Source organism: Bombina bombina, chromosome 9, assembly GCF_027579735.1.
Source record: "Bombina bombina isolate aBomBom1 chromosome 9, aBomBom1.pri, whole genome shotgun sequence".
In the NCBI taxonomy this organism is placed as follows: Eukaryota; Metazoa; Chordata; class Amphibia; order Anura; family Bombinatoridae; genus Bombina; species Bombina bombina.
In genome coordinates, this window is record NC_069507.1 from 10814361 (window position 1) to 10840069 (window position 25709).

The 25709-nt window shown below is 43.1% G+C and overlaps 1 protein-coding gene across 4 annotated transcripts in view; it reads right to left on the reverse strand.

The window, feature by feature from the left end:
- Positions 1–25709, reverse strand: part of LOC128639748 (serine/threonine-protein phosphatase 2B catalytic subunit beta isoform) — a 358087-nt gene that overhangs the window by 60676 nt on the left and 271702 nt on the right. For 3 of the 4 annotated variants that reach the window (XM_053691874.1, XM_053691873.1, XM_053691872.1), the window contains exons 6-11: positions 10624–10763; positions 10437–10514; positions 9946–10040; positions 9021–9146; positions 8130–8207; positions 7291–7317 (exon numbers count right to left, since the gene is read on the reverse strand). In XM_053691874.1, the coding sequence (XP_053547849.1) occupies positions 7291–7317; positions 8130–8207; positions 9021–9146; positions 9946–10040; positions 10437–10514; positions 10624–10763 (544 nt within the window). The remainder of the gene's footprint in view (positions 1–7290; positions 7318–8129; positions 8208–9020; positions 9147–9945; positions 10041–10436; positions 10515–10623; positions 10764–25709) is intronic. The other variant, XM_053691875.1, reaches the window with a different exon arrangement.

Sequence of the window (25709 nt, forward strand, 5' to 3'; positions counted from 1 at the left end):
AGAGGCTGCTTCTTGGGTGGTAACTAGCCACAGAACAAGCTATTATGCTATTGTTCGTTCCCAGGTTGAGCGCTTCTCTCTTTATTTATGCAGATCATTAAATTAATGTCTTGTAGATTACACAAATAATTTGTATTTTGAAGAAGGATTAAGTAACATTTATAAATAATAGAAAAACATAAATTATGCTTACCTGATAATTTCATTTTCTTCTGAAGGGAAGAGTCCACTGCTGCATTCATTACTTTTGGGAAATACAGAACCTGGTCACCAGGAGGAGGCAAAGACACCCCAGCCAAAGGCTTAAATACCTTCCCCACTTCCCTCATCCCCCAGTCATTCTGCCGAGGGAACAAGGAACAGTAGGAGAAAGATAAGGGTGAAAAAAGGTGCCAGAAGAACAAAAAATCACAGCCGCCTCAAAGATAAAACCACGGGCGTTAGCTGTGGACTCTTCCCTTCAGAAGAAAATGAAATTATCAGGTAAGCATAATTTATGTTTTTCTTTTTAAAAAGGGAAGAGTCCACAGCTGCATTCATTACTTTTGTGAAAAGAATACCCAAGCTAGAGGACACTGAATGCAAACAACGGGTGGGTACGAAATGAGGCCCCTTCGCAAGGCACCACAGCCTGATTACTCGACACCCTAAAAAAGTATAGACGACACGGGTGAAAACCCGAAGCCCAGTTAACTGCACATTAGTTACACTGCCGGCAAAGCCGAACTAATCCACTCAGTCCCAAACAACCTCCGAGGAGTCAGCCCCGCTGATCAAGACTCCCAAGAAGGTACCCGGCCAAGACAAGGACCGCTATCTGCCCCCAAAAAGGATCATTCCACTCCGCAGAACATAGAACAACCCATGGTTGTCGTACAATAGTAACGCCCAGGGAGACGACCTCCCTAGAAACACAAGGACCGAAGAAAAAGAGATCCATACACAGGGAAACATGTCCCAAAAAGGACTCGAGGAGCACCCGCATATCCCTGACCCTGTACTATACCCTAAGGTACTCCAGGAAAACCATGAGTTCCCCGTTGCCTCATATTAGATATAGATCTGCAAGCTAGACAGCAGAAATAGGATAACTATCCCAGCAGCTAGTAAAGAGTTCTCCATAAAGAACACCAAACGTCTGAACAGGAACTCCCAATGACCAGCTTCCAGGTAGAAAGCTGACTCACTGTTGCTAAACCCAAACACAGAAAGGCGCTTCAAAGCTTGCTAACACCCAGTCAAAGTGCAATTAGCTGTAGCTGGTTACACCCTCAAAGTGCAATAGCTGTAGCTGGATTCAAGTGCAAACCTTCCAAGGGCTCACTGCCCTCCGAATATCGGGCTCCAAGGAGCGCCCCCCTCCCGGCACCGAATGCCAGTGGAAAAGAGGAGGACATTCAAGACCTCCCACAAAAGGAGAGAACCGACTCTAAAGAAAACAGTCAACCCTGCATAGTTACCGACCCCCAATCTTCACTCTAGGATAATGGTCCCAGCCCAAAGGCTAGTCAAGACCAAAGACAATAGTCCCAGACTTCCGGAAGAGAAAGGAAGGGTCAATGTAGGAACAAAGCCCCCTGTTAGACCGCTGACCGTTACTACAAAAGGTATGCTACCACGAGTCAGGATAGACAGTGTGCTCGGGTACGAAACCCCCTACACGGCTGTCTTCTCCAAAAACAAGGAACACTTCCCAAAGGAAGAAGGCCCTAAGACCCTCAGCATCCATATATCAGAATCCAACATATAGCAGGAGCACCATAGGGATCAAACCCTCAGCCTCCCGCTGCAGGAATGGAGGAACCAGTCACTACATCGCAACTCCCTTTCCAGGATTCTGAAACGAAAGAAGGGAAAAAACCCTTACAAGGCAAGACACCAAGGACCCACAGGTCGCTGCAAATACTAAGGTAACTGAGAACCCTACCCCCGCTCTACAAGAGAAGGGAATTAAACAACGGAAAACTACCCTACCATAGAGGCGAGACCCCTCAACCCTATCGCCAACCCAGGTGAAGATACCTACAGGAACAGTGTAAATGTGCCAGAAGACCAGTAGGGAACCGTAAGAAGGACCTAAAGCCTAAGCCACAAACAGATAGGCATCTCTGACAGGGCCCCAGCCTCTACGGAGCGAGGCCTGTGGGACCACAACCATCTAGCGTGAGATTGAACTGCCCACACCCATCCAAGGAGAGACACAGACCTAGGTCAGGGTCCTCGAAAAAGGAATCAATCAAAGATCGAACTTCCAGAGGAGCCCTAAGCTGCCTCCTACAAGGAGGAACGCACCTCTAAAGTCCGTAGACTTGGCGATCTAGCAATAGCCTCAAACCCAAGAGACACAAAGGACTCCTTAACGGTCTAAGATTCAGCACCCAGGGCACTTGGATCGCAAAGAAATCTCGTAGGCAAGTGTTAACACGTGTTACACACACAGGCAAGGTAGCAACCAACACAAAACCGAAGGCGAATGAGAACCCTGTACCCTGCTCGCCATCCCAGAGAATAGAAGTTAGGACACCGCCCACGAAGTCCCTAACGAAGCATCGAGGATAAATGGTCAACTACCTGACCCCAAAAGGGCGGCCCTCCGAAACTGACCTCGCCTCTTCACTGACAAGCCCCAAGGCTAGAGTTTCAACAAGGACGTAAAGACACCCGAACGTCGAGACCACGGTCAGACCAAGGGTATTGGAAGACACAACAGCCAGAGATCTTTGAAGGATCTATCTTCCAAAAATCTTCATTAAGCAGGCAAAAGCTGGAGCTTTGCAGCTCCCCACAGAAGGCAGGGAACCCCTGCACACCAACTCTTAGAGTAACACAACTCTGAGCAGAGAAAGAACATGCCCGCACATCCAGACCATATGATCCCACCCTAGGCGGGAAGGAAGGAAACTCTGCCACCGCAATAAAATGCTTAATAGGCTAAAGAATCAGCGTCTGGAAGAACCTCGAGTGAAAATGCAAATCATTAATCATTCGGCACACCAGACCACATAGGTCACACACATCTCCCAACTCCGAAGAATGGAATAACGGGTCTGAGTCCCCGGGAACCTGAGGAACCATGATGACGTCTGCAAAAAATAGATCCGTAACCCAGGCGAGAAGCCCGAACAACCAACCTAGATTGGCACTTATAACCCTCCGTTCGAGCGGTTGCATTTAAATAACAGGCCTCATACTTCGGTAGGATCCGAGCCAGGAGTCCATATAATAGGCCAAGTGACATTCGGAATCCAGCAGGATTAATCAGCACCACGAGGGTGACATGAACCCTGGTAACAGCCGAAAAAGTATCCGACCAGTACCTGCCTGGTATAAGGACACTCCAGAACTGCCCAAGGTCCAAGAAAATTTGTCCCGAAGGATCGATAAATGAACTAGAAAAACATAATTCTATTATTCAACAAGTGCGCAACTTCCGAGGGAAGTATCGGTTCCAGAGAAGAACGTTCATAAAAACGAATATCTAACAGACATGAGCTTAAGAAAAAACAAATTAAACACATCCATCCGGATCCAAAAAATAAAATGAAGGCAGCATCCATCGGGTGAACGCCCAAGGTCGAATAAGGACAAAAACGGGAACAGCCGATTAAAAGCCTCATTCACTCAAGCTCAGAACTAGAACCGAAAACATAAAGAAAAGAAAACAACGATGTTAAGGAGATTGGCTTCATCCCCAGCTTCTAAGGCCTTGGATCCTCCAACATTGCCAAAACATGTCTTAAAAGAACACAAAGGCGAACCAGCCTATAACAGAAGGCAAAATCATCCCTCGCCGGATCAACTGAAGACCCTGGCCCCGAGATAGGGGCCCCTGAAGCCTTAGGGGCCAACGCTTCCCCAGAAGGCCGAACTGAACCGGACGATCCCACGCTTGACGGGCACTGGTTAACGGAACACGGACAGTATCTTAGAAATACTTCACTTGGGAGATATAAATGATTCAGCGCCATAGAAATGGCCATGCGGAACTGTGCCGTAACCTCTGGAGGAAACAAGCCACCCTCCGGAGGAGTAAAGGCCATAGGGACACCTGCTTGCGTAGCCGGGAAATGGACTGGGGCACTCGCTTCACGGGTCATGGAAACCTCGGAGGCGGATGGCTCAACGTACTCTAAGCTCCCTGCTTCGGGAGAAGAGAGTACTCTAGAACGGCAATCAGAACATAACTGATAGGCGTTGATTACCCGGGCCATTTCATATTCATCACAAGACACATCCTATGTATCGGAGGCATCAGTGTCTCACATATCAGAGTCCTCCATAATCTTAGGATTACAAAAAACTAACTGGCACCCCTTAACACTTCCAATGGCTGAGGCACTCACCACCTCCTGTGAACAAGACAACCCACGAGCAAGACTCTCTCGATTGCACACAGTCAGGATACGGAAGTGAAAAACAACGTAACCGCATCCATCACGAGGTGCACCGTGCCAGTCACGAAAAGGGCGCACAATCTTGAAAGATTGCGTCATTAAAAGAAGGCCGTTATGTTCCGTAAAGGCTGTGAGCCTAAGTATAGCTACACATTTGCGGATAGAACCATATAACAAACATGATTAAAAGTCTCCCCTGTTCAATAACCCCCCTCAGGAGATATTAACCCATGATTCCTTATTAAGATAAAAAGAGTCCCACCGGGACCCTTCCTTGTTTCCTTAACATTACATTCACATATCGAAATAAAATGAAACGATCTTACCGGAATCTACGCTGTGGAACAGGAACACGGCCCTTCAAGTGTGACAGAAGCCTTGCTTCTGACATGGACTTGAGTAAAGAAAGCTAGGCAGCGAAACTCATCAACGCTGATTACCAAGGAGCTGTTAATATGAGTCGGGATGGGTTCGCAGGAAAACTACCCCTGCATCTCCGGACTCTAACTTTAATCCATGCTTTCACTGAGAGGCTGACAGGATTAATTAAAACTCCAGTCCCATTGCGAAGAGTACTACCCTCCATAAGAGACTCTCTCGAACTTCTGACACTTCTCTGCCAACCTCCTGTGACGAAAGGCAAAGAATGACTGGGGGATGAGGGAAGTGGGGGAGGTATTTAAGCCTTTGGCTGGGGGTGTCTTTGCCTCCTCTTGGTGGCCAGGTTCTGTATTTCCCAAAAGTAATGAATGTAGCTGTGGACTCTTCCTTTTTAAGAAGAAAATGTTATATTATTACAAACTATTACACTGCCATTTATCCGGCTGGCACAATTAAGTTACAAGGTGCAAAATAAGCCAAGAACCTTATAGTAACCAGATTGTATAATAGTTTTTGGGGACTGGAATGGTCTTGAATATGAGGATCCTACAAAAACCCATGTGAAGCACTTTACAGGGCTCCTTTGGATCAGACATTATGGTTTGTAAGATACAATAGGATCCCTCAGCTAGACAGGTTATTGGTGCAGATTCTGCTTTGACCTCTGTTTCACAGTATTGTGTTTTAAAGCCCACAAATTATTCTAATGCTAAAGACAGGGAGGCAAAGCGCCTACCTAGTAACCAAAACAATATATTTTCTGTTTAGTGGTGAATATTATCTAAAGGATATGCAATTTGTAGAACGTTTCCATTTACTTTAATAATATTCCAGGTTTCTAGCTTAATAGAAGCAATTGGATATTGTACACGTTCTTAGTTGTATCTGAGTTTGTGTTTTTGAAGGAAGTGACAAACATCTTCACAATAAAGACAAGGAATTTATGGGCCAGATTCTATTCCAGTTGCAAAGTTTGTGACATAATGTATCTAACAATACCTCAACCACATACCTCAATGGAGAAATTTGTAGAAAAATGTGAATACTTTTTCCTGGTGCACAATTTACTCCATATGACCCTATTGTATATGTGACATGCTGGCCTTGTGATTGGCTGACAAGGGTTACGTTTTTCTCTTGTTTTTCTTTGCAGCTACTAAATAAAGGCGAAAGATCTGCCTCTGTGTCAGATAGAGGCAACAAAACTATTTTACTAAGAATTTACTTCTTAAGGTATTATATATATATATATATATATATGTATGAGCCTTGCAGTCTTCAGTAGTCAGGGACAAGACTATATTATATAGGATTTTAGCAGTCTTCTCTGGTCACAGATATGAAGAACAAAACTATATTTTTCTAAGAACCATGTCTGGTCACAGATATAGAGAACATTATATTATATATATTATTTTATCAGTCTTATTCTTTATATATATATATGATTTTGTCAACCATGTCTGGTCACAGATATAGAGAACATTAAATTATATATATTATTTTATTAGTCTTATTCTTTATATATATATATATATAATTTTATCAGTCTTATTCTTTATATATATATATATATAATTTTGTCAGTCTTATTCTTTATATATATATATAATTTTGTCAGTCTTATTCTTTATATATATATAATTTTGTCAGTCTTATTCTTTATATATATATAATTTTATCAGTCTTATTCTTTATATATATATAATTTTATCAGTCTTATTCTTTATATATATGATTTTGTCAACCATGTCTGGTCACAGATATAGAGAACATTATATTATATATATTATTTTATCAGTCTTATTCTTTATATATATATATAATTTTGTCAGTCTTGTCTGGTCAAAAATAAGGAACAGAACTTTGACTGCTCTAAGAATTTGAGCTTTATCTACAACTGCACTTTGCTGAATTTCAAAATGGAAAGAACTGAAATGTCTTTATTTTTATGTAAAGAAATTTGAAATAAGTAAAACAGACACTTTCTTCTGGACACAAACCTACAGTTCACATCTTTTCCTCCATCTAGAATCCCAATGTCACAAATCATGCTATTTACAACAATAAACACTTAAAACCTCACTTACTTACTAGAACCTGTAATTATTCAAGTCCCAAAAATCACACACTTTCAAAAGAAAACATTTCCACAATACTTAATAAATAATCAGTATTAACATTTATTTACATGCAAAACTTGGAAATAAAATTGCCAATAATAAAACCATGGAACAAAAGACAGACGAATGTAATGTCCCTAATCATGCAGGTCAGGTACAAATGTTAGAGACAGAGGAGAGGAAACTACAATAAAAGAGGGATGGGAAACTAGAAGAAAAATGTCATGCACAGAAAGACAGATGTCTAGGAATATGACTTCTCACTGAGTGTTTGTGGGAGAAACAAAAAATACTAATAAAAATGTTACATGGAAGATTGTTTATGTGCGGCTCAGCAACCAAAGAATTTAGAAGTCATATTTCAAAACAATGTAGCTCTGTCTGGTCTGTACCTTTTTTATTGCCATATATGAGTCGTTCTTCAGATGGAGAGTCCAGAAAAAAAGGAAGTGAATGATGAAGAAATAGGTGAGTGAGACAAATAAAAATAAAGATATTTTACTCGGCAGTGGCAAGAATGAGGGTGGATCGGCAAAAGGAAAAACTATGGAATATGCACTTTGTGAGCGCTAGTGGGAATAATACTTATTCAGACAAATTGTACTGGAGATCGATAAGTGAACAGAAAAGTGCTACAACTAAACAGGAAGCTAGCGAGCGCGCTGCATGTACTGGTAGGTTAGGAATATCACATCCAGCTCCCCAATAGCGCACTTTACTATTTGTCTACAGCTGAGGGCGGCTGGCACTGCATAAAGGATGAAAGAAAATGGATTAGGTTTATTGCTCTTTTGCTGTCCACTGATAATATACAGAAATGTCCGGTGCCACTGTCACCTCTCTGTGTGTAAAGGGACGTGCTGGTCACTGCTGGATGTCTTTACTAACAATAAACAATATGTAGATGATAAAATCATGCATAGCGCAGTCTTTCAATAGCTGGGGTGGAACTAGAAGCCACGGGGCCCCTGGAGAATATAAGGCACAGATCCCCTTCTCACCCAACCTAGAAACAGTTTGCACCCTATATAGATATAAATATCCACAAACACGAGCCCTTCTTAGTCATTTCTCCTGTATATGGGTACGTATATTAATAGGGCCAGGCTATAGGCCAGATAGTCACCATATGTCTTGTGGGGAACCCTATGACTAATAGTAAAGAGATTAGAAAATGGTGAAAATAGAAAAAAAAAGGAAAAAAGAAAAGAGGGTAATAAAATGATCTTACCGTCAAACTGGTCTTCGCCTTCTGTCATAAGTTCATCATCTGAGCAAATGCTCAGCACATTCACCAGCATCTCGGTCACTGCACAAGGACAGAGGAAGCGTTAAGGAAAACGTGTGCGCTGCAGAGTTTGCCTCATACAGTAGTTTCATAGTGACATAATCTCTGTGGTCACATAAGAACCTTTTGTCTATCCAGTTGGCAGTTTAGACACACACATCTGGCAGGTCAGGCACACACAGTTGGCAGTTTAGACACACACACAGCTGGCAGTTTAGACACACACACACACACACACATCTGGCAGGTCAGGCACACACAGTTGGCAGTTTAGACACACACACACACACATCTGGCAGGTCAGGCACACACAGTTGGCAGTTCAGACACACACAGAGCTGGCAGTTTAGACACACACACACATCTGGCAGGTCAGGCACACACAGTTGGCAGTTTAGACACACACACACACACACACAGCTGGCAGGTCAGGCACACACAGCTGGCAGTTTAGACACACACACACACATCTGGCAGGTCAGGCACACACAGTTGGCAGTTCAGGCACACACACAGCTGGCAGTTTAGACACACACACATCTGGCAGGTCAGGCACACACAGCTGGCAGTTTAGACACACACACACAGCTGGCAGTTTAGACACACACATACACACACAGCTGGCAGTTTAGACACACACACACACACAGTTGGCAGTTTAGACACACACATGCACACACAGTTGGCAGTTTAGACACACACATAGATGTATGTAGAGTACACAAAATAAAATGCATTGTCCTATAGAGATTTAACAGTAATGTATTAAGGTGTATAGACCCAGATGCCCAGCTTACACTGAGCAATGATAAGACACAAATGATCACACTATACCCTTTTCTCCAACAAAAGGCAACGACCAAGTGAAGACGTCCATAAAGTTGGGCAGCCAATAGGGGTGTGGGGAACAGTTGAATTGCCTGATGTTCATCACATTATTTTCATACTTTAACACAGCAGCTACAACATGAACAGAAACATTATTAGAAGGCTGGAATGCTTAGGAATCATAGATTTAATTAAACGTAACAGGAAACATATAGCATAAGCCGAGTAATGAACAAGTTAACCGGCTAGAAACCTAAATAAAAGCTGTGCGCAATGCGGGACTTTTGCCCCCACATAACTATAAACCATATATTATAAATCCTTTACAGAAAACCGAGGTTTATAGGTCCAGGTAGAGGAAAACGCACATTAGTAATGGGACAGAAACCCTTTTGCTTTTACAACATGATCAAGAAATGACTTGGTCCCTGGTCTTCTGCAGATTTAAGCAGGCTGCAGGGTTACCTACTGCTACCTACCATAGGACACTCGTCACATAGTGTACAGGGCTGGGAAATGACAACCGTACAAGCAGCAGTTAGCTGCCCGCTCTTTACTGAATGCACTGGGGCCCATATTGTCATATCATACCAGTGTGACCCGAAGTCTGGAAGGTCTACAAACTCGACATATTCTCCCCAAATGGAGTCAATCAAATGAAGTCATGTCACACATTGTGCACATGCAGATTCCTAAATTCTGGTTGCTTTGTAGCCCTCAATCCTGGAGTTGTGCTACACAGCTTTTAACAAGCGCCTGTAAATGTCAGGATCTCTACATATTAATAACCATCATTAGGCACCACAAGTCCTTTACAACCGTAAACACATGGAGATAAAGCATTGTGCAGTAATGAGTCCTAAAGCTGCCAGTAAATTTTCACTCTATATGTTTAATTATTAACAGCAACAATAGCACAAGGAACATGTACCTTTATTATTGTAGACATCTAAGTAATTAGGTGCTGAAAATATCGTTATTAATGAGGGGAATCCTGTCGTTTGACTTTTTCTGTACATTCGGTAACTGTAGAAGAAAGAGTGACGAGCTGTGAACTCTCACAGAACAAAAAAGCTTAAAGCACCACTAAACACAGAAGAATTGCACAATCAATAAATAAATGCATAATAAATAGTTCACGTGAGTAGTAGACTTCTAGGTTACTTTTATTTTCTTTCCTTCCCCTTGTATCATGTGACAGCCATCGGCCAATCACAAATGTATATACGTATATTCTGTGAATCTTGCACATGCTCAGTAGGTGTTGGTGCCTCAGAAAGTGTGTATATAAACAAACTGTGCATATACAGATAATGGCTGGGAATTAGAAAGGTGTTTAAAACTGTGTGCTCTATCTGGTTCATGGAAGTTAGTGGTCTTTTAACAAACACAAAAATAATGAAGTTAGATTGTGAATCATACCCCGCATCCTGTGCCTCGTGTGCTCGGATGATTGACAGCAAGTTGTTATTCTGCAAAAACTCACAGACAGCCGGGTAGCTACAAAGAACACGAGACCTTCCGTTAGTACACTATTCAGATTCCCTGAGCCAGCCAAGAGAGGCACTAAGGCTAATACCCAGCCATTTCATGGTTCTTTCCCCCTCACCTGTAAAAGTAAGAGCATCCTCTGACTGTGTTATGACTGAAATGTTCCTGCGACTTCTCATTCCCAAAGTCCTCAGAAGGATCTGACCATAGCAAGTCACACATTGGCCCAAATGCAGGTGGCTCCTTGAACCTGTCTAGCTGTAGATAAATAGTAATTAAGGTTAATGAACTAACTATAATACGGTCTCAGCGGGTCACATACTGTCATGTGATATATAACATCACTTGCCATCATATAAAAATGCACTTCATTACACAAGCCCTATATGGGCCAGAAAGCAAATTCTGTGTCCTGTAAATGCTGCAAAAGTCCACAAACTAAGCTTTTTATTTGCGGGTTACAGAATTTTCTCCTCTTTACGGAGCGTGGCACCAGCACAATGTTTATATAAGAACAACAGACAATTTAACTCTTTCACTGCTAAGCCTTTTTTCCCCCCAGTCCTGAGCTAATTTTGAACTTTTTTTGCTACCTACTTTTAAACCCTATTGTAAGTGAAACTTCAGCAGAATCACAATATACCACTATTTTGTTTATAATGCATAGCATAAGGGAAAGCCTTGGCAATAAATAATACTGAAAATGACCCAGTGACCACTGCTGTTAATGTGATCACCTGACTAAATTGTCATCAAGGGGAGCCACATAAAATAGGGGCCCAGAAAGGATTTTGGGGGTTATAATATAGATTAAGAGACCCATTATTCAGGACAGAAATAAAGCAGCTTTTGTCTTGTTACCACAGGGATCACCTGACTATGCAGACGGACTGTAAACACATAAATCCCCAAGCAAATCAACAGGTGTTAGATTTACTTTGTCTGCTTTCTATAACTGCTCCAAGACCACCACCATTTGAAAGAGAAGACAATTTTCTTTCAAATGAGGGGTCTTGGATTTGTAGTCTGTAAGGTTGCTGAGATCCAGGAGTTTGAAGAACCCCCCCAACTCCCTTGAAGCGACTTGGTTCAGCCCCTTTGTGATGTCACCACTTGGAGACGTCACCGGCACTCCCATGAAGCCTGGGAGAGTCGCCCACAAGGCAACCAACAATCCCCAGCCTGTAGTGAGGGAGATAGAAGAAAACAGTGTTTGATCGGCGACCGCCTGAAGGATAAAAAGGGCTCATCATATGCCTAAAGATTGTGATGTGCATGATGATGCATCGAAGGGGTTACATTTGTTATTGTTTAAAAAGATAGATAGTCCCTTTATTACCCATACACAACCATAACTAACAGTTATATTAATATCATTTTTACCTCTGTGATTACCCTGTATCTAACCCTCTGCAGACTGCCCCTTATCTCACTACTATTTACAGACTTGCATTTAAGCCAATCAGTGCTGACTCATTACTCTATGGGAGTGAGCATGATATTATCTATATGACACGCATGAACTAGCATTGTCTAGCTGTAAAAAAGGGTTAAAATGCACTGAGATAAGAGGTGGCCATCAGTATGAGTCTACATAGGTTTAGCTTTCAACAAAGAACAAGAAAACAAGGCACATCTGATGATAACAATAAATTGTAGAGTTGTTTAAAATTACATGCCCTATCTGAATCATGAAAGTTTAATTTTTACTTGACTGTCCCTTTCTAATAAAAATAACAGAGACAAGCTGCAATGTAAAAGCAGTGTAACCCTTGTTTATTATAGGTAATAACAAAAGGACGGGCATTTCCACGGTCGGGAGGGGGGATATTTCTGACTGGCTGAGACTGGTAACAATGGTAACCTGGCACAAAACATGAAAAACTTAAATTATGCTTACCTGATCATTTTCTTTTCTTTGGATGGAAAGAGTCCACAGCTGCATTCATTACTTTTGGGAATTCAGAACCTGGCCACCAGGAGGAGGCAAATACACCCCAGCCAAAGGCTTAAATACCTTTCCCTACTTCCCTCTTCCCCCAGTCATTCTGCCGAGGAACAAGGAACAGTAGAAGAAATATCAGGGTGAAAAGATGCCAGAAGAAAATAACAGACGCCCCAGAAAAACACAGGCGGGGAGCCGTGGACTCTTTCCATCTGAAGAAAAGGAAATTATCAGGTAAGCATAATTTAAGTTTTTCTTTATAAATGGAAAGAGTGCACAGCAGCATTCATTACTATTGGGAAATGATACCCAAGCTATAGAGGACACTGAATGCTCAAACGGGAGGGTACAAAAAGACGGACCATTCGTCCAAAGCCGAGAAAATTTAAAAAAGACAAGGCCCCAAGGACACTGACCCGCAGATAGTCCACCAGCCTTGCTAGAGACCTCAGGCAGAAACACAAATGAGCCAGAACGCCTGCAGGAGACACCGGCGCCCAGTATGCGGTCCTCAACCACACACCCCGTACCAGAGAAGTGGAACGAACTAACGTAAACTCCCAAAAGGGAAGGATATGAAGGAACAATCAAGGATTTCCGGAAGACCCTAAAGGGGTATAACAGTTTCCAAGAAAAGCAAACGCCAAGAACAAGCCAAGCTCACAGAGACTGAAACCAGTCGTGAGAAACAAAGGGAGGCCAGACCCCAGAATGTACAGAAACCCCAAGGATAACATTGGGAATCCGACAGAGAAGAACTTCTCCTAAGATAGTGCAACTCCACCCTAAAAGATAACTGAAGACAGAGTCCACAAGACACAATGAGCTCAAAATATTGAGTCTTCAGAAAACGATATACGTGCAGCAAACCCAGAAGGCAAACCCTTGGGTCAACACCACACGCTACAGTCATACCAGGATGACCTTAATCAAAATACTTGCAGGCAAGGGGGCGGAGTCTGGCCGTGTGGGAACATGGCCGCACAGAGATAGAGCTCCGGGCTGAACAAATCTTATCCCTCACAAAAGAACCGGTTGTTTGCCCATTGTGTCCCATTTTGAAGCTGGGAGGTCACATAGCGTGATGGTGTGAATCTGGGCTCCTGATGTGAGATATCTCTAACTGCGCACACATCACAGCAGAGACCAGCGCCATATTGCCACACGGAACCTGACGGCTAAAGCAGACACAGGACCTGTGACTATACAGTAGCAGGTGAGAAAACACGCACAGCATAGTGCAAAACCTCCGGCTAGGTGTTATAACAGAAGCGGACCCCTCTGTCTGCAGATGGAGGAGGCAAAAAGTTAGCTGCTCAGAAGAGAATGCTATAATAAACAACAGAGCTACCATATCACCAGCAGTGCCAGCAGGTTCATTTTCAGCATGGATTAACACCACAGTGATATTACAATGCAGCATCATTGGCCTAATAAGCTATCTCTGAACCCAGTATAATGGAAGTCAATGTCCCGCCATACTTAATACTCCTATATACATCAGGCGCAAATCTCACGATAACAAGAACCACAGGCCCCTCAAGGAAAAGTATAAATAAATCTGCACATTCTCACAGCTATCTTATGGGACACTAACATCGTCTGATAGAGCTTTAATACATGCTATAAAGGGTCATATAACCCTGCACATAACCGCTAAGCCTTATTCTCCAACATACCTCACCGGGAGGTGAATAGGGCGCCTAACATGGCATCTAAAAAAGGCGCTACGCTGGACAAAAATAATAAACAACAAGCCGCCCTACCTATATCAGTGAGTACCTTTTTTGGACCTAGTGAGGCCTCTAACTTGGAACAGCGGGATATTGGGGGCACAATCCCGAATCAACAAGATGCATCACAACAGCAAATTGCCCCATTGGAACTGATGACACAACTTAAGGCAGACATAGCTAACCTCCCCTCCAAGTCTGATTTCGACTCACTGAAAAGTTTAATTAAGTCAGAACTAACAACTATAAGAAAAGAAATATCTGATATTGGCTATAGGGTAGAAGATTTGGAGGGGACACAAGAAACGCTAAACTTCTTGACCGACTCAAAATACTTGCAGGCAAGCCAGAGCAGCAGAAGATAGCTCACAAACAGTAACCGACAGACTGCAAAACATCCATTAAGCAGTGGACCCAGCACAGGCTTAACCAAAACACTGCCAGTCCTTCTCACATCTCTTGAACATGGAGAAAGCACAGAAACCTCAAAAAGGCTTACCGTACCACAAGAACCCAATAGAGTCTTGGCCATAGTCTGCCAACACACAGACAAGGTGCAAACGGCTGCAACTGAGTTCAAACCGCAAACCCTCCGCCTGCTAGGCAGCAAGTAACCCACAAGCCACTACAGCTGGCGGTCAGGACTGAAAGACAGGGGAACAGAAAAAACCCCAAACACCAGTCCCCAGAAAGAGGACGGAAAAGGGTGGACTCAGGCACCCCAACGGAGCTCGGTTGCCAACCCAAGAGCTCCAACATTAGGACTCCAAAGAGAACCCCATAGGAGAGGAACAGAGAAAATGCAATAGAGCCCTCATCCATGACAGTCAACATGGAAACATCTCCTTTCTTGTTTTTCTTATTTTTAAACTTCCGCTTTGGAAGGCTAGCTGACACCAGAAGCAAACGTCAGATCAAAAAGCAGGAGCTTTGCCTGTGTTCAAACCCACAACCTCCTGCTTCGGGAGCTGTGGAGCTAACCACTAAACCACATATCCCTTCCAGAGAGCTAATCACTCTCCTCTAGAGGATAAAAAACACCTGATCCAACAACCTGTACACCGGACAGGACAATCCATCTCCAGAGGGAAGAAAACCCACCCCCATAAGGATGAGAACCTATCCCCCTCCCCTGAAAGGGAGACAACGGAAAGGAACAGCGCAAAGCTCATAAGACATGAAGCCATAGGCTGAAAAAACAATCCAAATAAAAATCATCCAGACATCCTAGATGAATACCAAGGAGCTCTCCAAAAAGGGGAGCACACCTCAGTCAAAAAGCACAGAAAAACTGGCCAAGCTGCTAACAGCTCAACTGTCTTGACCAAAGGTCCTAGCCTATGTTCCCTGGAAAAACTGGATCGCACCGAACCAGCCACAGGATCGCAAGTCTTCCAGACATCCAGAAGACCGACAACCAAAACTATAGGCCTGAGCCCCAGATCGTTCAAGGGAACATTACAGGGAACCTAATCAGACTAACCTGGAGAACTAGAACTCGGAATCCCAACCCAAAGGAAGAGAAAAGCCATTGCAGGAGTCCAACACTCCAAAAGGAGGTAAAAGTACGACAGAGTCGCACTAAGAGCCTAGAGTCCAGAGAAAACATCGAGGACAAGTCACCCAAAGAGTGAATAAAACAAAGGCTAGTCTCCATAATCTCCTCAGGAGTACCAGAGGACCGTACCCAAGGAAAAAGAATGCAGAGCATCCTAAGCCCTGGAGAAGGTGACAACACGGCCTATCATCCCTGATAGGGAATGACTAAATCCCCGAAGTAAGAAAAGCTACAAGGTCCTCCCATAAGGCGGCCAAGACCGCTAAGGATCAATGGACAAAGGCCTGAAGTCTCATCCGAAGAAGAGACCCTCAAAGGAAAATCCAAAAAAGGACAATGCCAAGAGCCGCAGAAGGCAAGCCCGCCAGAACCGGACGGAAAGGGGTCCCAAGTCCTCCCAACCTCCAACCCACGCAGGGAAGGAAACACTCCACATCCCGGCGTAAAGTCAGAATCAATGAGAGACACGCAGCAGAACTCCACCGAGTCCCAGATGACCAGCTTGAGAGGCCAATTGAGGACTGAAGCAATCCCCCATGCCTCACGGACCCTCAGATGCTTAGCTGAAACGTGTAAAAGAAAACAAAAACACCACAATAAAATGTGCGGCACTCTGTGCCCAACTAGACAAGCCAGGCAGTACAGGCGCCACATGTCTGAATTAGGCCTCTAGACAGAAGGATCTGAACCCAATCAGGACCAGCCTGAACAAAGGGCAATCACTGTCAAGGCCTTACAGAAACCCCCCCCCAGGGAGGGTCAAACAGCAGACACACATAGGACTAAACACATCCATAACAAACTTCCTTAGAAGTAACAGCCAAACAATCGTGAGTATCGATTCCAGGTAAACTTCCCTAAGGAAATATAAAACCAACATGAGCTTTAATCCAAAAGAAAATAAAAGATAAGGCAACACGCAGGTTTATCGCCTAAGAAGAACAGACGCACCCGCAGGAATGGCTCCACAGGAATCCTGTTCTACCAAGCTCAAACTGGAAGGAGTACTCGACAACAAGACTATAAGAAGATTACTTCATCCCCTTATGTCTAATTCTGCAAGCTATTCGAAGAAGCAGACTGTGAAGGCTCAGATCCATGAAGTCTCAGGGACAGTCGTTCCCCCAGAGGGCTGAACAGGCCACCTCATGCCTGAAGAGCCCTGGATAAAGGAACATGAACAGTATCGAAAACCAACTTTTGGAAGTTGCATACGAGCTAGTGCCATAATTATGGAAATGCGACATCGTGCCGAAACCCCTGGCGGGAAGAAGCCACCTTCCTGAGAAGGATAAGCAAAGTCTGGGTTACCTGCATGTGTAGTAAGCGATAGTGGAAGGGAACTCGCCACTCGAAGGACAGAGTCCCCGGAGGCGGATGGCTCAGCGGCCCCTTGATTCCCCGATCCTGAGGAATTGAGCACTCTAATACGGCATTCAGAACATAACTGATAGGCTAGTATCATTTGGGGCAATTACGCATTCTGCGCAAGAAGTAAAAACTGAGACAGACGTCCGTCTCCACAATATCAGACTCCTCCATAGCTAGGATATTGATACAAAATTTGGACCAAAAGCTTAAACGGCACCTGACACCCACAATGGCTGGGGCACTCACCATCTCCTAAGAGCCCGACACCAGCAGATCAGAATTTCTCCGTCGCTACATGGTCAGGAATGCGGAAATGGAGAGTCAAAAACGTGACCACGCCCGGTCACAAGGTGAACCGTACAGTCCAGAAAAAGCACACCCGACCGTAAAGGCTGCGTCACTTCCAAGGCTGTTATGTTCCACAAAGCCATGAGCCTAAGTAACACTACACATAAGCAGGTCATATCACAAACATGATTAAAAAAAACCCTGTTCAATAACCCCCCCCCCTCAGGAGATATTAACCCTTGATTCCAAGATACAAAAGGAGCCTCACTGAGACCCTGCTTTATAGTTAGTCCCGCAAGGTGGTAGCCTTTTGGGGAAACATTTGCAATACAATTCAATCATAACGAAAGCAAAATGAAATGATCTTACCGGAATCTACGCCGTGGAACAGGAACACAGACCTTCAAGTGTGACAGATAGTAGCATCGCCTCTGCCATGGACTTAAGAGAAGAAAGCAGGCAGAGAAGCGAAGTTAGACAACGCTGATTGCTTGTGGAGCTGTTAAAAACATTATACTTACCTGATAATTTCATTTACATCGAGGGGAGGAGAGTCCATGGCTTCATTCATTACTGTTGGGAATTAAGAATCTGGCCACCAGGGGAGGCAAAGACACCCCAGCCAAAGAATTAAATACCTATCCAACTTCCCTCATCCCCCAGTCATTCTGCCGAGGGAACCAGGAACAGTAGGAGAAATATCAGGGTATAAATGGTGTCAGAAGAGTATTAAATTAAGGTCCGCCCATCGGAGATACGGGCTGTCAGGATATCTGAGTATTATTAAATAATATATATATGTATGTTTATTTATCTACACATAGATATATGATAAGACCAAGAACTCATTTTATTTGTTAAACTGTTTGTAAAACAACTCCCTCTCGTTCTGAAGCACAGATTTGAAGAACAGGAAAGGAATTGCTTTCAAAGGTTTCCTGCCTAAGGTGTGAAGTTAAAGTTCCTATCACAAGCCAGAATGACCCAATTATCCATTTCAAAGGAGTCCTGTGTAAAGATTTTTTCCTATCTGAAAAACCAGTCGTTACGGCTGTAAGGATAATGGAATATACAACCATTCTCAAAAGATTTGGCGTATGCCATCTAGGTGTAAATTATCCCCTGTAGAGTTTCCAATATACATCTTCCAGACAAGCTGGCGTTTCAAGTCTCTGCATGACATGGGAAACTAGATCTCAGATAAAGAAAGTATTCCTAATTTTCATGTAGTTTAAGATACTCAAATAAATATATATTTCTTCACATACATATTAAATATGAACACATGAATCTGTGAGATTGTCTCTGCCTAAGAAGGGTAATATGAGAAGCTGAAAAACCTAAGAATCAAGATTTCAACATGTCAAATCATATATATAGTTTTCAAACATTAAATATGTGCCTCAGACAATTAAATAATAGGTACAAATAAATGGATATGAAATGGTCTGTTTGTATAATATTAAATGTGAATGTCTGCTAAATGAAAAATATAAATAATATCATATGTTTTTATACACTCAGCAGGAGATATACAGATATGCAATATTTATATTGATATGGGAAATTAGTCCAATATAAATATAATTATGTGAAATACATCTGATTGCTGATCTCAAGGTACAGTATGTATGTGATATTAAGAGAAATGAGAAAGTAATTGAGTCCATGATGAAGTTATTATAATATTTTTAATTTTTTTCATATAAAATATGATTTTTAAACGCATTTTTAAGATATTATAAGTGGAATATATTCATGATTAATCTTGAAATACTCAGAATAAAATGATATTAAACGGACCATATGTGGAATATATAATTATTAAAACTAGGAGATTAAAAGTATATACAAATATATATAAGTACTATATTTACTGTATAGCAGTGTTGAAAATGAAACAGTTTGTCTTGTCTGCTGCCCCCGATGGCCTAAACCCAGAATTACAACCAAAAGACATTTGGCTGTTAAAATGACATATCCCAGTAGCCAATTAGAGAAGAGGGCATATCCAAATCTATCAAATGATTAAGAGATGAGGAGGAGTTTTGTCTCAGACAAAAACTCTCTACACACAGAGAAGGGGATCTTGGTGGAATTTTTTTTTCTTGGTAACTGTTGCAATCCTGCTGGCTGCCAGCTTTGCTTATAGAGAGACCAGTGTGCGAACAGACAAATACGTTGGGACACTCTTTGTGGATAAGAGACTATCAAGATTAATTCTCTTACAAATGTGCATAATTCCTCTAAGCCATGTGACGATAGACATATGTGGATATTAACTGAATTCTCAAACTGGTGAACTTGTAAAGTATAAGAAATTGTATAATTAATATTTTAATCAAAGACATTCATTATTGCTACAGTCTAATTGAAGCTGGTAAATTTAAAGAGCACAATTGGTATTGTAAGCTTATGTTCATAGTCCTTATAGTTAAACTAGTCATCATTGCTAAATAATTTATTTGCTAGACAGGGCTTGGCACTCCAGATTTATAAATCAGTCATTATAGTGAACTCTTTCAGAACTGTACATAAACTGGTTATTGTGATTAAATCCCTGGTAGTTATTAATTAAGCATAGTAAATTGGTAATCCACATTGGGCATTTATCTAGCGTTATTGGTTAATAACAGAAGATTCTGGTATTTTATTGTGATATTTTAATGCGATTCATTGTGAATAAGGTAAATTGTAAAGGTATATTTTTTATGATCTTTGTAAGGATATTATAACAGCATAAGTGTGCATCATTTGATCATAATCTGGTTTCTATAAATATAATTCAATGTGTTTATAAATTTTAACTAATCTAAAGAATTTAGGAATAATTATTGATTTTAATTGTTTAGTATATGCATTTTAATTGGAGGTTATTTTAAAGAATAATTATTAAATAAATTATATTATAGCCCTACTATATACTGACAGGGCGGGAGCAGTGGACTCTCCTCCCCTCGATGGAAATGAAATTATCAGGTAAGCATAATTTATGTTTCCCATCTAAAGGGGAGGAGAGTCCACGGCTTCATTCATTACTGTTGGGAACATATACCCAAGCTCTAGAGAACACTGAATGAAACCGGGAGTGTAAAAAGGTGGACCCTAATCAGAGGGCACTACAGCCTGCAAAACCCTTTTCCCAAAAACAGCTTCTGCAGAAGCAAAAAAACGTCAAACTTTGTAAAAGTGTGTAAGGAGGACCAGGTAGTTGCCTTACAAATTTGCTCCATAGAGGCCTCATTCTTGAAGGCCCAAGACGAAGCCACAGCTCTAGTTGAATGAGCCGTGATCCTCTGAGGAGGCTTATGTCCCACTGTCTCATAAGCCAAGCGAAACATATTCCTCAACCAAACAGCCAAAGAAGTAGCAGAGGCCCTTTGCCCCTTGCGCTTCCCAGAATACACCACAAAAAGAGATGTAGACTGTCTGAAATCCTTGGTAGCCTGAAGATAAAACTTCAAGGCACGAACCACATTCAGGTTATGAAGTAACCTCTCCTTTGATGAAGAAGGGTTAGGACACAAAGAAGGAACAATTATTTCCTGATTGATGTTACGGTTAGACACCACTTTGGGGAGAAACCCCAAACCCAGTGCGCAGTACAGCCTTATCCGCATGAAACACCAGATAAGGAGGGTCACATTGCAAGGCAGCTAGCTCAGATACTCTGCGTGCAATAGCAAACAGCAAGAGAACCTTCCAGGACAGAACCTTAATGTCTATGGAATGCATAGGTTCAAATGGAACCCTCTGCAAAACCTTAAGGACTAAGTTTAAGCTCAAAGGCGGAGCTGACTGCCTAAAGACAGGTCTGATTCTAGACAGAGCCTGAACAAAAGATTGGATGTGAGGGAGCTCAGCGAGTCTCCTATGCAACAAGACTGATAATGCCGAAATCTGTCCCTTTAAGGAACTAGCGGCAAGACCCTTCTCCAAGCCATCCTGGCCATTCCTTGCCTGAATTAGAGTATCAATCACATTTTCAGAAAAGCCTCTCTTGGCTAAGACTAGGCGTTCAATCTCCACGCAGTTAGCCTCAGAGAAACAGAATTTATGTTTACCTGATAAATTACTTTCTCCAACGGTGTGTCCGGTCCACGGCGTCATCCTTACTTGTGGGATATTCTCTTCCCCAACAGGAAATGGCAAAGAGCCCAGCAAAGCTGGTCACATGATCCCTCCCAGGCTCCGCCTACCCCAGTCATTCGACCGACGTTAAGGAGGAATATTTGCATAGGAGAAACCATATGGTACCGTGGTGACTGTAGTTAAAGAAAATAAAATATCAGACCTGATTAAAAAAACCAGGGCGGGCCGTGGGCCGGACACACCGTTGGAGAAAGTAATTTATCAGGTAAACATAAATTCTGTTTTCTCCAACATAGGTGTGTCCGGTCCACGGCGTCATCCTTACTTGTGGGAACCAATACCAAAGCTTTAGGACACGGATGAAGGGAGGGAGCAAATCAGGTCACCTTAAATGGAAGGCACCACGGCTTGCAAAACCTTTCTCCCAAAAATAGCCTCAGAAGAAGCAAAAGTATCAAACTTGTAAAATTTGGTAAAAGTGTGCAGTGAAGACCAAGTCGCTGCCCTACATATCTGATCAACAGAAGCCTCGTTCTTGAAGGCCCATGTGGAAGCCACAGCCCTAGTGGAATGAGCTGTGATTCTTTCGGGAGGCTGCCGTCCAGCAGTCTCGTAAGCCAATCTGATGATGCTTTTAATCCAAAAAGAGAGAGAGGTAGAAGTTGCTTTTTGACCTCTCCTTTTACCGGAATAAACAACAAACAAGGAAGATGTTTGTCTAAAATCCTTTGTAGCATCTAAATAGAATTTTAGAGCGCGAACAACATCCAAATTGTGCAACAAACGTTCCTTCTTTGAAACTGGTTTCGGACACAGAGAAGGTACGATAATCTCCTGGTTAATGTTTTTGTTAGAAACAACTTTCGGAAGAAAACCAGGTTTAGTACGCAAAACCACCTTATCTGCATGGAACACCAGATAAGGAGGAGAACACTGCAGAGCAGATAATTCTGAAACTCTTCTAGCAGAAGAAATTGCAACCAAAAACAAAACTTTCCAAGATAATAATTTAATATCAACGGAATGCAAGGGTTCAAACGGAACCCCCTGAAGAACTGAAAGAACTAAATTGAGACTCCAAGGAGGAGTCAAAGGTTTGTAAACAGGCTTGATTCTAACCAGAGCCTGAACAAAGGCTTGAATATCTGGCACAGCTGCCAGCTTTTTGTGAAGTAACACCGACAAGGCGGAAATCTGTCCCTTCAGGGAACTTGCAGATAATCCTTTTTCCAATCCTTCTTGAAGGAAGGATAGAATCCTAGGAATCTTAACCTTGTCCCAAGGGAATCCTTTAGATTCACACCAACAGATATATTTTTTCCAAATCTTGTGGTAAATCTTTCTAGTTACAGGCTTTCTGGCCTGAACAAGAGTATCGATAACAGAATCTGAGAATCCTCGCTTCGATAAAATCAAGCGTTCAATCTCCAAGCAGTCAGCTGGAGTGAAACCAGATTCGGATGTTCGAACGGACCCTGAACAAGAAGGTCTCGTCTCAAAGGTAGCTTCCAAGGTGGAGCCGATGACATATTCACCAGATCTGCATACCAAGTCCTGCGTGGCCACGCAGGAGCTATCAAGATCACCGACGCCCTCTCCTGATTGATCCTGGCTACCAGCCTGGGGATGAGAGGAAACGGCGGGAACACATAAGCTAGTTTGAAGGTCCAAGGTGCTACTAGTGCATCCACTAGAGCCGCCTTGGGATCCCTGGATCTGGACCCGTAGCAAGGAACTTTGAAGTTCTGACGAGAGGCCATTAGATCCATGTCTGGAATGCCCCACAGCTGAGTGACTTGGGCAAAGATTTCCGGATGGAGTTCCCACTCCCCCGGATGCAATGTCTGACGACTCAGAAAATCCGCTTCCCAATTTTCCACTCCTGGGATGTGGATAGCAGACAGGTGGCAGGAGTGAGACTCCGCCCATAGAATGATTTTGGTCACTTCTTCCATCGCTAGGGAACTCCTTGTTCCCCCCTGATGGTTGATGTACGCAACAGTCGTCATGTTGTCTGATTGAAACCGTATGAACTTGGTCCTCGCTAGCTGAGGCCAAGCCTTGAGAGCATTGAATATCGCTCTCAGTTCCAGAATATTTATCGGTAGAAGAGATTCTTCCCGAGACCAAAGACCCTGAGCTTTCAGGGATCCCCAGACCGCGCCCCAGCCCATCAGACTGGCGTCGGTCGTGACAATGACCCACTCTGGTCTGCGGAATGTCATCCCTTGTGACAGGTTGTCCAGGGACAGCCACCAACGGAGTGAGTCTCTGGTCCTCTGATTTACTTGTATCTTTGGAGACAAGTCTGTATAGTCCCCATTCCACTGACTGAGCATGCACAGTTGTAATGGTCTTAGATGAATGCGCGCAAAAGGAACTATGTCCATTGCCGCTACCATCAACCCGATCACTTCCATGCACTGAGCTATGGAAGGAAGAGGAACGGAATGAAGTATCCGACAAGAGTCTAGAAGTTTTGTTTTTCTGGCCTCTGTTAGAAAAATCCTCATTTCTAAGGAGTCTATAATTGTTCCCAAGAAGGGAACCCTTGTTGACGGGGATAGAGAACTCTTTTCCACGTTCACTTTCCAGCCGTGAGATCTGAGAAAGGCCAGGACGATGTCCGTGTGAGCCTTTGCTTGAGGAAGGGACGACGCTTGAATCAGAATGTCGTCCAGGTAAGGTACTACTGCAATGCCCCTTGGTCTTAGCACCGCTAGAAGGGACCCTAGTACCTTTGTGAAAATCCTTGGAGCAGTGGCTAATCCGAAAGGAAGCGCCACGAACTGGTAATGTTTGTCCAGGAATGCGAACCTTAGGAACCGATGATGTTCCTTGTGGATAGGAATATGTAGATACGCATCCTTTAAATCCACCGTGGTCATGAATTGACCTTCCTGGATGGAAGGAAGAATAGTTCGAATGGTTTCCATCTTGAACGATGGAACCTTGAGAAACTTGTTTAAGATCTTGAGATCTAAGATTGGTCTGAACGTTCCCTCTTTTTTGGGAACTATGAACAGATTGGAGTAGAACCCCATCCCTTGTTCTCTTAATGGAACAGGATGAATCACTCCCATTTTTAACAGGTCTTCTACACAATGTAAGAACGCCTGTCTTTTTATGTGGTCTGAAGACAACTGAGACCTGTGGAACCTCCCCCTTGGGGGAAGTCCCTTGAATTCCAGAAGATAACCCTGGGAGACTATTTCTAGCGCCCAAGGATCCAGAACATCTCTTGCCCAAGCCTGAGCGAAGAGAGAGAGTCTGCCCCCCACCAGATCCGGTCCCGGATCGGGGGCCAATATTTCATGCTGTCTTGGTAGCAGTGGCAGGTTTCTTGGCCTGCTTTCCCTTGTTCCAGCCTTGCATTGGTCTCCAAGCTGGCTTGGCTTGAGAAGTATTACCCTCTTGCTTAGAGGACGTAGCACTTTGGGCTGGTCCGTTTTTACGAAAGGGACGAAAATTAGGTCTATTTTTTGCCTTGAAAGGCCGATCCTGAGGAAGGGCGTGGCCCTTACCCCCAGTGATATCAGAGATAATCTCTTTCAAGTCAGGGCCAAACAGCGTTTTCCCCTTGAAAGGAATGTTTAGTAGCTTGTTCTTGGAAGACGCATCAGCCGACCAAGATTTCAACCAAAGCGCTCTGCGCGCCACAATAGCAAACCCAGAATTCTTAGCCGCTAACCTAGCCAATTGCAAAGTGGCGTCTAGGGTGAAAGAATTAGCCAATTTGAGAGCATTGATTCTGTCCATAATCTCCTCATAAGGAGGAGAATCACTATCGAGCGCCTTTATCAGTTCATCAAACCAGAAACATGCGGCTGTAGTGACAGGGACAATGCATGAAATTGGTTGTAGAAGGTAACCCTGCTGAACAAACATCTTTTTAAGCAAACCTTCTAATTTTTTATCCATAGGATCTTTGAAAGCACAACTATCCTCTATGGGTATAGTGGTGCGTTTGTTTAAAGTAGAAACCGCTCCCTCGACCTTAGGGACTGTCTGCCATAAGTCCTTTCTGGGGTCGATCATAGGAAACAATTTTTTAAATATGGGGGGAGGGACGAAAGGAATACCGGGCCTTTCCCATTCTTTATTAACAATGTCCGCTACCCGCTTGGGTATAGGAAAAGCTTCTGGGAGCCCCGGCACCTCTAGGAACTTGTCCATTTTACATAGTTTCTCTGGGATGACCAACTTTTCACAATCAT